At 39.1% G+C, this 13,043-nt stretch overlaps 1 protein-coding gene across 2 annotated transcripts in view; it reads left to right on the top strand.

Annotated features, from left to right (window-relative positions):
• The window catches only part of Hps3 (HPS3, biogenesis of lysosomal organelles complex 2 subunit 1), a 61,779-nt gene that overhangs the window by 22,231 nt on the left and 26,505 nt on the right, over positions 1-13,043 (top strand). For both annotated transcript variants that reach the window (XM_013347844.2, XM_013347842.2), the window contains exons 6-8: positions 4,146-4,227; positions 8,870-9,024; positions 9,915-10,017. In XM_013347844.2, coding sequence (XP_013203298.1) covers positions 4,146-4,227; positions 8,870-9,024; positions 9,915-10,017 — 340 coding nt within the window. The remainder of the gene's footprint in view (positions 1-4,145; positions 4,228-8,869; positions 9,025-9,914; positions 10,018-13,043) is intronic.

Genomic DNA, 13,043 nt, shown 5'->3' with positions numbered 1-13,043 from the left:
TGTTTTCTGTGTTTCTATTTTGTTGATTTCCGCCCTCAGTTTTATTATTTCCAGTCTTCTACTCCTCCTGGGTGAATCTGCTTCTTTTTTTTCTCTAGAGCTTTCAGCTGTGCTGTTAAGTCACTAATGTGAGCTTTCTCCTTTTTTTTTAATGTGGGCACTTAGAGCTATGAACTTTCCTCTTAGCACCGCTTTCATAGGTTTGGGTATGCTGTGTCTTTATTTTCGTTGAATTCAAGGAAGACTTTAATTTTTTCCTTGACCCAGGGGTGGTTCAGTAGTTGACTGTTCAGTTTCCATGAGTTTGTAGGCTTTCTGATAGTAGAATTATTGTTAAATTCTACCTTTATTCCATGGTGATCCAATAAGATCTGTATCTGTGGAAGTTTGCTTTGTTACTGCATATGAGATCAATTTTCGAGAAGGTTCCATGAGATGCTGAGAAGAAAGTATATTCTTTCCTATTTGGCTGGAATGTTCTATAGATGTCTGTTAAGTCCATTAGATTCATTATTTTTGTTAGTTCTCTTATTTCTCTGTTAGGTTTCTGTCTGACTAACTGATCCATTGGTGAGAGAGGAGTATTGAAGTCTCCTACTATTAGTGTGTGTAGTTTGATGTGGGCCTTGAGTTCTAGTAATGTTTTTTTTACATATGTGGGTGCTTTTATATTAGGGGCATAGATATTCAGGATTGAGACTTCATCCTAATGAATTGTTCTTGTTATGAGTATAAAGTGTCCATCTCCATCTCTTCTGATTGATTTTAGTTTGAAGTTAATTTTGATAGATATTAGTATAGTCATACCAGCTTGTTTATTAGGTCCATTTGATTGAAAAACCTTTTCCCAACCCTTTACTCTGAGTAGACGTCTGTCTTTGTGGTTGAGGTGTGTTTCTTATAAGCAGCAGAATTTTGGATCCTGCTTTCACATCCATTCTTTAAAGAAGTTTTTCACATCCTGTTTAATGGTCTCTAACACTTTCGTAATTTTATGTTTAAATCTATTTCTTCTACTTCTTCTTGATAGGGTGCTCAAGTCTTCCTGTTGTATGCTGCTGGATTCTGGTGATGTCGTGTTGCTTTTCAGATTGTTGGAGGAATTCTTGCATGGCACCTGCCCATCTCTGCCTTCAAATGATGTTAGGAAAGTCTTGGCAACTTGGTCTGATCTTTGCTGTGGCTACCTGTGTTTTTCTTTGTCTGCCCTCTCTTAGGTCCCCTCAGCACTGGAATTGTCTCTCAGTTCCTCTCCACCCTAAAGTAGGCTATGGTGGTTGGTCTAAGGACCCCGCAGATGGAAAGGTGTGCTTGGGGACAAGCTGGGATGGGATAAGAAGAGAAAGGCTATGTAGCCTGAGAGAATGGCCAAAGTTTAGCAGATTGGAGGGTGCCTGTGCTCCCTTACTGGCGTGGCCAGCCGGCTGGTCAGGCACACACTCATCCCTCTGGATGGATCTTCTGGTACAGGATCAGGGATACGTCCTGGCCAGGGACCTCGCAGACAAAAGTGCAGGCTTGCTAGGTGCAGGCTCAGTGGATCAAAGAAACTCCTGCAGAAGTTGCACTCACCACTTTGTCCCTAGACCCTCAGCCCTGAAGCAGGCTGAATTGGGGGATCCTATGACCCCGCAGATGGAAGAGGGTTCTTGGGGGCAAGCTGAGATGGGATTAGAAGAGAAAGGCAGTAGCTGGGCAGAAGCCCCCACTGAATGGCCAGAAAGTTTAGGAGATCGGAGGGTGCCTGTGCTCTCTTCCCGGGGCATCCGGTGGTCCGGTGGGGTACACACTCACCCCTCTGGATGGATCTTCTGGTTTATATTCTGTTTCTCATTTTTTGTATCTAAGTTATATTTGAGGGATTGCCATGGATTTTCTGACCAGCAACCATGCATACATTGTGAATTTCCTAAAGCAACAGTATAAGAGATGACCAGAGAAACATTTAAAAAGCACAAATACTAGAAGATTTGGGGAAATATTTTAAGATTTAATGATGTACAAAGTGTCTTTGGAAGAGGGGTATTACTTCTGGCTAGGTTGTGTGGGAACATTTTAGATAGGTGGATGGAGTGTGACGCTATGTCTAGAAGATAGAATCCTGATGGATGAAGAAAAATGTTAGCATTTTTGGTGTAAGGGTTACAGCTTTGATGGAAAGGCATCTTGGCAGCCAGAAGCCTAGGAATACCACAAAGTCACACTGTACAACAAACTTCACACAAGAGATTTATTGGTAAGGGAAACAACCGAGAGGGTGACTGCCTCTGTTTGGGTGAGAACTGAATAGAAGGTAGGGCTTATATAATAGAGTTTCTTGGGGAGAGAATTGGAACTTTTCCAATTCCAAAGGGTGAAGCTTTCTAGGGTAAAGGTTGCTAGATTTCAAATACTGAGCTTGGGTTTTTAATCTGTAGGGTGGAGGCAGGGTTCAACAGTCAGGCCAATTGAGAGTGTCCTGTGGCTGGATCCTGGTAGTTGGAGGTCCTCATGTGGTTCAAGGGACTTAAAATTGGGAGAAGGAAGACAATATAGGCTGATATCCAGGTTTTCAGAAATGTCCAATAGTTAACTGCATACAACCTTGATTTTTGTTTTGTTTTAATTTTGTGGATGTGTCAGAATTCCAGAGGCTACTAAGAGTATGTTATTCTGATGCCCACCTTTATCCAGGGTTCTCCCTTCCCTTACTGTTTTCTGTATAAGGAAAAATGCTAACAGTAAAAGTGTATTAAATAGGGTCAAGAATGAAGGATTCTGAGTGCTTGTAAGAAAAATTCAAGAATACAAGACAAGAGTCTTGTGATCTCAGTTCCTTCTAAGCATGGCTTTATTCTTGGAATGTTCTTTCATGCCCCTCCCAGGTGTAGTAAATAGGAATGGGTTTACTTCAGATTACCCATTATCTTGCTATTCTTATTCAAAATGTTTACAGCTTGAACTAATATGACCTTGCATAACCCTCAGAATACAGATTGATGCTCTAAATAGAGATGGCAATTGCATGAGACTTTGGTGTACCTCATTTTTAGGCTCCATTCTCCCAGGTCCTGTAGAGTGTGGACAGGAGTGTTTCAGGATAGCTAATCTTCCCACTCTTTACATTTGTGTACTGATAGCCTTTGACTATGAGGAAGTTAAAAATAAACACATGATGGGAATCATGCCAGAGAGCTAGTGTCAGGTTTTGAAAGTCAAGCTAAGGATGGCTTTTTCTTTTGCTTCTGCAACACTGACAGCTGCCACTATGGAGGATGAGTTCATCATCTAGCAAGTTGTGGGAGTGATTCAGGAAAGGGTATTAAGGGACTGTTTATAGGTAAGTGGCATACCTGTTCTTTTCTCCTAGTTTTAAAGAACTAATGTTTATTTCTCCAAGTTTCTAGTTTGCTTCCAAGATGGATATGGTGTAATTTCTGAGGAAATAGCTTTTTAATCAATATTGCTATTGGTTTAGATCACTTCAACAGATAACTTCCAGGTGTTTATGTGCTCTCAAAGTGTCCTTATGTGTCTTTACTCTGCAGAATGACTCTGGGGTTGTAGAAGGAGACAGAGGAGTCAGAGACCTGCTTTCTAGTTGGTTATACTCTCTAGAGGCCTCAGCCAATATAAACCTTTCTAGTTTTCAAAGCAAGATAGTGAACAGGCATTTCTGAAAAATCCTGTGTCTTTCATTTTCATTTTACCTTTGATATGTTGGTGTAGCTGGTCACATGGCATAAACGAGGTTGAGTTTTATTATGAGATGTTAGAGTAGTCAGCAGTCAGGAAGCCAATTCTAAATTCTGTTCTAATAATCACCTGTTTATTCTGTGAGCTGCTGTTAGGGGCATTTTGCTGTTTGTTAAGTGAGGATCTTGATTCCAACCTGGCTAGCCTGGCTCCTAATGAGTAAGACTGTGGGTGTACATGGCAGTCGGTGCTTGAGATTGTTTTCCATGGGAATGAGGTAGTCTACGATCATGCCTCAGGGATTCAGCGACACTGTCCTTTCTGAGAACCAGATCAAAATACTATCATGTGACAGTAGTATCATCTCTACCCTCTGCAATTGCTGTGTGTTGGTGAAGTCTTTCTCATCATGGTGGGTATATTGGTTCTTGGTCACCTCTTTGCTTAGTTCCATCTCTCTTCTTCCATAGCCAAAGCCTTCAGTGTTTCACAGTGCGTTGCAGCGCAGCAGTGGCCCATGAGGAGGACCTGCATATGGATACTACATTGAAGGTTAGAGCTGACTTCTGTTGACATGAATGCTTGCAAAGGCTTTATTGTTTGTGCTAGCTAACTTAATGTCACCTTGACATAGGCTAGAGTCATCTGAGAGGAGGGAACCCAAATAAACCCTTTCCTCACCATCTTGCTTTTGGTCATGATGTTTCATTATAGCAATAGTAACCCTAATTAATACTTTTATTAAATTAGAAGTTCTGAATAAAAACTAGTAAGCATTTCTGACGTGTGATTTGACAGTTTTTAAGATTGTTACAGTGTGTTTTAAAGTGTTATGGGTAATTGTAGGAGGAGGGAAAGAGCCGCTTGTTGGTTTCTGGATGCCCAACTATCTTAGACCCAAAATAACCACACAGAAACTATATTATTTAAATCACTGCTTCTTTCTTTTTTTAAGAAAGTGGTTTATTCAGAGACAAATATGAATGACCACAGCTCAAGGGCATGCATTCAAATTGCCCTGAAATGACTTGTCCCATGGTACATGAAGTTGTGTAGTCACAGAACAAAAAAGAAATTATAAATCAACACATGTCCCAGTTACATTGATTGGCTAACCCCTACATCTTAATTTAACCCATCTCTATTAATCTGTGCATCACCATGAGGTTGTGGCTTACCAGCAATGTTTCAGTGTGTCTATCTCTGGCGGCCACTCCATGATTTCTCCTAACTCTGCCTTTTTCCTCCCATGCAATAGGCCATGCCAATTTTCTTTATTCATTAACCAATAAAATCAGCACGTAGACAGAAGGTCCTTCTACATCAAGTAATAGATACAGTGTACCTTTAGAGCAGTGTTTTCCAACCTATGGGTTGTGACTTCTATCTCCAAAAATATTTACATTATGGTTCATAACAGCAGCAAAATTACAGGTATGAAGTAGCAACAAAATAATTTTATGGTTTGGAGTTACCATGAGAAACTTTATTAAAGGGTCACAGCATTAGAAAGGCTAAGAATCATTGTTTCAGAGGGAAGTTTATAACTATGATATATTACTATTTTTCTTGTTTTATTTTTAGTCTTTTTTTAAAAAAACCTTTTTAATTCTTCTTTCATATATCTCAACCACAGTTTCCCCTCCTTCCAGTTCCTCCCTCTCACCTTCCCTCTCCAGGTCATCCATGAAATGTATTCTCTTTTCCTTCCCCAGAGCGATCCTTGTGTCCCACCTTGAGCCCTCCTTGTTGCTTAGCCTTTCTGGATCTGTGGATTGTAGCATGATTATCTTTCACTTTATAGCTAATATCCACTTAAAAGTGAATATATACCATGTTTGTCTTTCTGGATCTGAGTTACCTCAATCAGAATGATTTTTTTCTAGTTCCAGTCATTTGCCTGAAAATTTCATGATGTCATTGTTTGTTGTATGAGGCCCCCTTGTTTGGATCCCAGCTGCCCTGCAAGCTTAGGCCAGAAATAATCACACAGAAACTGTATTAATTAAATCATTGCTTGGCCTATCATCTAGCTTCTTATTGGCTAACTCTTCCGTATTAAATTAACCCTTCTTCATAAATCTGAGTATCACCATGAGGTCATGGCCTACCAGCAAAGTTTCAGCACGTCTATCTCCAATGGCAGATCCATGGTGTCTGCCTCTCTGCCTTCCTTCTCCCAGCATTCAGTCCAGTTTTCTTGGTCTACCTACGTTCTGCCCTATCAACAGGCCAAGGCAGTCTTCTTTATTCATTAACCAATAAGAGCAACACATAATAGGCAGACACCAATTGCTTTTAACAACTAAATAATACTCTTATTATGTAAATGTACATTTTTTAAATCTATTTTTCAGTTGAGGTTGTTTCCAGTTTCTGGATATTATGTATAAAGCTGCTGTGAACATAGTTGAGCAAATGTCCTTGTGATAGAATGGACTATCTTTTTAGTATATGTCCAGGAGTGATATAGCTGGATCTTGAGGTAGACCAATTCCCAATTTTTTGTGAAACTGCCATATTGATTTCAAAAGTGACTATACAAGTTTTCACTCCTACTATTATTGAAAAGTGTTCCCCTTTCTCCACATCCTTGCCATTATGATCTATCATTTGTGGTTTTGATCTTAGCCAAGTTGACAGGTGTTAAGATGGAATCTCAGTGTAGTTTTGATATGCATCTCCCTGATGGCTAAGGATGGTGAACATTTCAATAAGTGTTTCTCAGCCATTCCTCTGTAGAAAATTTTGTTTAGATCTGTACCCTATTTTTTAATTGAATTATTTCATTTGGTTGATCTCTAGTTTCTTGAGTTCCTTACACATTTTGGATATTAGCCTTCAGATGTAGAGTCAGTGAAAATCATTTCCCATTCTATAGGCTGCCATTTTTGTCCTTTTGACCTTGTCGTTTGCCTTATAGAAACTTTTCAGTTTCACGAGGTCCCATTTATTTACTGTTTATCTTAGTGCCTGCTCTATTGGTGTTCTGTTTAGGAAAGTGTCTCCTATGACAATGCCTTCAAGGCTATTCACCACTTTCTCGTCTATCAGGATCAGTGTAATTGGATTTATGTTGAGGTCTTTGATCCACTTAGACTTGAATTTTGTATGGATCTATTTGCATTCTTCTCCATACCAACATCCTGTTAGACCAGCACTATTTGTTGAAGATACTTTCTTTTTTCCATTGTGTATTTCACCTGGAATTCACTATGTATTCCAGACAGGCCTGTAACATGAATCAGTCCTCCTGTGTGTGTATGTTTTCCAAGTGCTGATGAGATTACAGGTGTGAGCTACCATTCCTGGTTATACAGTTTTACTTTTTTTTTTTTTTTTTTGAGACAGGGTTTCTCTGTATAACAGTCCTAGCTGTCTTGCAACTAACTCTTGTAGACCAGGCTGGCCTCGAACTCACAGAAATCTACCTGCCTCTGCCTCCCTAGTGTTTGGATTAACGGGATTCACCACCACCACCCAGATTATAGTCTTGTTTTTAATGGACACGTTTGTTAACAGTTGTATAGAACTATTAAAACAGTGCAGTCAACACTGTGTAATTGAATGTAATACATGAAAGTGGTTTCTTTTACTATCATCATAATACAATATTTTTTATTTTCTAAGCCTTTAACAATTTTTTATACTCAAAAGTTTCTTGATATGCTAGATCAATAATTTTATTTTTGTTTTAATGAGAATATCTTTAACATCAAAAAAGCTTGAATTACAACTGAATATAGGCAAGTTTTTGATGATCATGTGACCTTGCATTTTTTTTCTCAGCAATGTAGTCACTATTTGCGTAACATTACCTGTGCTGTTTCACTTCTAAGGTATAAACTAACTGAATGCATATTCGTACCTATTGTGCTTTCTGCAAGCAGCCTTAAATTATTCTTCCCTGTTTTTTACAGGTTACTTTATGTCTGCCTTCAGTGCCTCTTTTGTTGGTAGGAGGGTAGTGCTTTTTACTAATGATGGCTATATTAGATAGCAGCTTGCTCTTTGATTTTGCCCAGTGAGCCTGAAATGTGGTTACCACAGTACTATCACCAGCTATCTGGATAATGATAATGTCCTAGAGTGGGTTCATTTTTCACCTGCCTGCCTAATGCCATAATTTTCTGTTGCTGACTTGACTTCAAATTTGTTTTCAGATGCTGGGAAAACTAGATTCGTAGATTTTATGTGCCTTTTCTCTAATGTGCACAGCACTGAAGGAGGTGTGAGAGGGAAGGGAGTGGTGTTCACACTTTCTGGCTCCCTTTCCCCATGGCCTCACCGGTTCTGAAACCCTAGATGCCACTGAGTAAGCATGCAATCATTTCACCCACTTGCTATCTGAACATTTTGAGAGCTGTTGAATCTGAGACAGCCCCAACTGAAGAAAAGTATATACAATCTTCACTCCCTTTCCTTGGAGATTCTGCTTCTTCTACTCTATTCATGGCCTATCATATCTTATCTGTTTTCTTCCATTTAATGTTTTGAGGTGGAACACTATCCTGGCTCCTCCCCATTTACTTAACACATGTCTCAGGCTGTTAGATGCCCGAGACTTTGTTTACAACCAAGGGGTTTACAGTGAGGGACAGCAAAACATACAAGCAAAGAAAACATTTTATATGCTTTATGTGCTACAGTGTGGTCTTTTATAGCATCTGATTAAGCCCTAAGATGCCATTTAGTAGAGATTTTACTGAGGGACAGGTAACAATTTCAGAGCTACTCTTCCAACAGGGTCTTCAGGGACTATTCTCCAGTAGCTTCCCCAGCTGTGAGACCTTCTTTCTGTATTTATAGTCATCAACTCAGAAAAGATCTATAAAATAGGTGGTGGCTGATATGCATAGGTTGGTATTCTAAAGAACAGGAACTGGGTAGAGAATTTTTTAATCAAATGAACAGACTGACTTTGTAGGTTTGTTTTTAAAGACAAGGTCCCATGTATCTCAGGTTAGCCTCTTAATTCACTTTGTAGCTGACTATAACCTTGAAGTTTTGATCATCCTGTGTCCACCTCTTGACTGAGGTATGAGTCACTATCCCTGGTATTATACCATGCTGGTGAGTGAACCCAGGGCTTCATGTACTCTGCTAACTGAGCTACATCCCAAGCCTGGATTTTTGAAGATGAAGTTCACATACCTTCATTCCTTGGTTAAATTTGATGTTTTCCCTTCATTAGGCTTGCCCACCTGTCAGTATGGATGTGTGTGCCCTAAGGATACAGCTTTTCATAGGACTGAAAGCCATCTGCCATTTTAAAAACCACATCATACTTCTGACCAAGGCAGACCCTGAAGCCGTTTCAGAGAAAAGAGAATCACCCAAGAGACTTCTGTAAGTATTCTGCTATCCTGGCACATTTCTGCCAGTTTCTGGAATGAAGTGTAACTGGTGTAATGTGAATGTGTCTTAGTTTTATTTTTTTAAATTAAAACTCAGAATGATCAGATTGGTGGCTTTTCCAGAGAAAATAAAGATACAATGATCTCTAAAATATTGTTTATAGTTTAACTTGGAACTTTTATAAGAAATGAATTATAAAATAGTTTCAGTAGCTGTCACCTGTACTGTGGATAAGAATATAAACGATTAGCCTTCTTTGTGGAATTATGGGGATAGATAGAACGCCTAATGTTAATCCTGGCTACAAAAATTCTCCCTGCTTTTCTTCTTTGGCATTTCAATACTTAAATTTTTATTCAAAGGTCATTTTTATGTTATAAAAGAGCTTATATTTTTATATTAGAGAATAATCCATTTTATATTAAAGAAAAAACACAGAAAAGTAAGAGATGACACTTTAAGCCAACTCAGATTTATGTATTTCAATATTTCCCAGTGATGTGAATGCTTTACATGTTGTTTCTGTTAAGATTTTGTGGTCCCTGACATGCTGGAGTCATGAAAACAACAATGAAGAGGGATCGGACATGAGGATTGTCAAAGCTGTTGGGTCTGCATGCCCCCAAGTAGGGGGGCTTAGTCTTGGAGAATTGGAAACAAGTTGGCTTACCTGTATATGACAGTAGTAAATGCTGCTACTGTGTAATGTGTAAATGTGAAGTGATGTGAACTATGAAAACTGACTATATAAATAGCTAAATACCAGGGAAAATTAAATGAAAGTAATGTATTTGTATTATTTTATAGTACCCAGTATTTACAGGAGAAAACTATAGTTTATTAATAACTTGTCTCCTAAGTCTGATCCTTTTCTGTTCTAGAAAAGATGCCAGTGTTAGGAGAAGAATCTCCCCCATAGCTGAGGCCGGATGGAACCTGTATATTGTGAATACTATTGCACCACTTCAGCTATACAAAGAAATGGTACCTTTTTAGACATCTGATTCTTTTTCATAGAAATTTAGAGTAAAATTGAATGTAAGAGATTGGTTCTAGACAGATATGGCTCTTGTTACTGCCCAACCTCTGCCCTTGTATTTCACTAAGGAAATCTCAAGAGAGGAAAATAAATGGATCTAGTTAATTATACATTCAGTTTGCTGCATCAAGACAGCGTCCAGGCTCCATCAGGACAGCCAAGCATGTTTTCACAGCTTCTGGCATTTCCAAGGCCCCTTACTCATACCCGCCTTAAAGAGGTCTACTGAGCTAATGTAAGCAATTGATTTTGAGTCCTATGTGCTGGTTATTTTGTCACAAACGTATAAATAATCTGGAAAGGGTAAATCTTCATTGATTCCTCTATCTGATTTCTGTGTAGGCAGGTCTGTGGGGTATTGTCTTAATTAATCATTGAGTTGAGAGGGCCTAGCCCACTGTTAATGCCATTTCCTTGTCAGGTGGTCCTGAGTGATAAAGGCAAGCAGACTGAGCAATCCATAGGAGCAAATCCAGAACTGGTGTCCCCCATGGCTTCTGCTCCAGTTCCTGTTTCCTGTTTCCCTCAATGTAAACTGTAAGCTTTAAGCCAAATAAACTCTTTCCTCCATCCAAGTTGTTTTTGGCCAATATTTTATCATAGCAAGAGAAGCCAAACTAAAGCACTAACAAAGAAAACCAGGAAATGGAGTTGAAAAAATTATTTCTATCAAACTCTTTCTTTGAAGTGTAATCGGTTGTCTATACCAGCAGTCTGGTGAGGGACCTATAGTGGCATTCCTGTCTTGTTTCAAGATTCACAAGTCCCTAGTCATCTTTGGCAATTAAAATACATTTCATTTAAATAATGCCAAACTTAGATAAGTTGTAAGAATGGGAAAAATACAAAGAAAACCTTAGAGCTGTCACCCAGACTCGCTGTGGTCAGTATTCCTCCTGATTTGTCACCCAGACTCGCTGTAGTCAGTATTCCTCCTGATTTGCCCTCATGGTGTGCTCCTACACTTTCCTAACACAGTTATTTTTCCTGGTCCATTGAAAAGTAGTTGCATACATCACAGCTTTTGACTTTAAATAATAAGGTACTCTCTTGTATTAACACAGCAAGCCATATGCTTCAGTAAATTTAATTTTTATACAGTGACTATCTAGTTCATGATTCATATCCCACCTAGTTTAGTCAGTTGACTCAGCCATGGCTTAATAGCTTTCCCACCAATCCATTCTAGGATTAGGTAATGGGCTTAATTACCATATTCCCTTAGCTTTTATTAATCTAGAATATTTGTGTAATTTCTCCTTTTATTTTGTAACATTAACATTTTAGGGAAATACAAATTTCATATTTACTTTTTCTTTTATCTATTTTGAAAATGTTCATAATTTTGTTGCATTTTTTTATGATTAGATTCTGTTTATACATTCTCTGCTAAAAAAAACTGCATGATAATCTTGTATTTCTTTTAATTTTTTTAAAGTTTCATTTTACATTCCTACCACAATTCTCCCTCTCACCCCTCCCCCTACCCCCCCATCACCTCTCCCACAGACCACCTTCCATCCACTCCTCCCAAAGGGTAAGGACTCCCACAGGGAGTCAGCAAAGTCTGGCATATTAGGTTGGGGCAGAACCAAGACCATCCCCCACCCCCTGCGTTAAAGCTGAGCATGGCATTCCGCCATAGGCAGTAGGCCATGCACCAGGGATAGATCCTGGTCCTACTGCCAGGGACCCCTAGATAGTCCAAACTCCAACACTGTCTCATGGAGGACCTACTTCTGTCCTATGGAGGCTTCACAGCTGGTGATTGGAGTTCATGAGTTTCCACAAGCTTGGTTCAGCTGTCTCTGTAGATTTCCCCATCATTTATGATCTTGACCTCCCTTGCTCATATATTCCCTTTTCCCTCTCTTCGACTGGATTCACAGAGCTCGGCCTGGTGCTTGCTTGTGGATCTCTGCATCTGTTTCCATCAATCTATCGGATGGAGGCTCTATCATGATAGAGAGAGTATTCACAGATCGGATTGCAGGGAAAGATCAGTTTTGTCACCCACTCCACTATTGTCAGGAGTCTTGGCTGATGTCATCTTTGTGGATTCTTGGGAATTTCCCTAGCACCATAGTGGCTCTCTCTATCAAGAGCTCTCTTTCATTGCTCTCCATCCACTCAACCATCCTGTTCCCTCATTTCACATGCTGCTTCCCACACCTTTATTGACAGCTTTTGCCCCCATTTTATACAGGAAATCTCATCTAATTCCCCATCCCAAAGATATCCATCTTAGGGTCCTCATTGTTACCTAGCTTCTCTGGAATTGTGAATTGTAACCTGGTTATTCTTTGCTTTATATCTAATATCCACGTATGAGTGAGTACATACCGTGTTTGTATTTCTGAGTCTCACTCAGGATGTTTTTTTCTAGTTCCATCCTTTTGCCTACAAATTATATGATGTCATTCTTTTTTACAACTGAATAATACTTCATTTGGTAAATGTACCACATTTTCTTTATTCTTTCTTCAGTTGAGGGGCATCTAGGTTATTTCCAATTTCTAGTTATTACGAATAATGTTGCCATGAACATTGCTGAGGAAGTGTCCTTATGGTATGCTTGAGTTTATATATTTTGGAGATCAGCCTTCTATCATATGTGGATTGGTAAAGGTCTTTTACCATTCTGTAGGTTGTTGTTTTGTCTTATTTGCCATGTCGTTTACCTTACAGAAGCTTTTTAGTTTTAGGAGGTCCCATTTATTGATTGTCCCTTTCAGTGTCTGTGCTACTGGTGTCATATTTAGGAAGTGGTCTCCTGTGTCAATGCATTGAACGCTACTTCCCACTTTTTCTTCTGTCAGGTTCAATGTAACTGGATTTATATTGGGTTCTTGGTCCACTTGAATTGAGTTTTGTGCATGGTGATAGATATGATCTATTTGCAATCTTCTACATGTTGACATCCAGTTATAATAGTTATAATTTGTTAAAGATCCTTTCTTTTTTCCATTGT

Source organism: Microtus ochrogaster, chromosome 1 (assembly GCF_000317375.1).
Source record: "Microtus ochrogaster isolate Prairie Vole_2 chromosome 1, MicOch1.0, whole genome shotgun sequence".
Taxonomy (NCBI): Eukaryota; Metazoa; Chordata; class Mammalia; order Rodentia; family Cricetidae; genus Microtus; species Microtus ochrogaster.
Note: the sequence above shows the minus strand (reverse complement) of the source record. Positions and strands in the feature narration are given on the sequence as shown.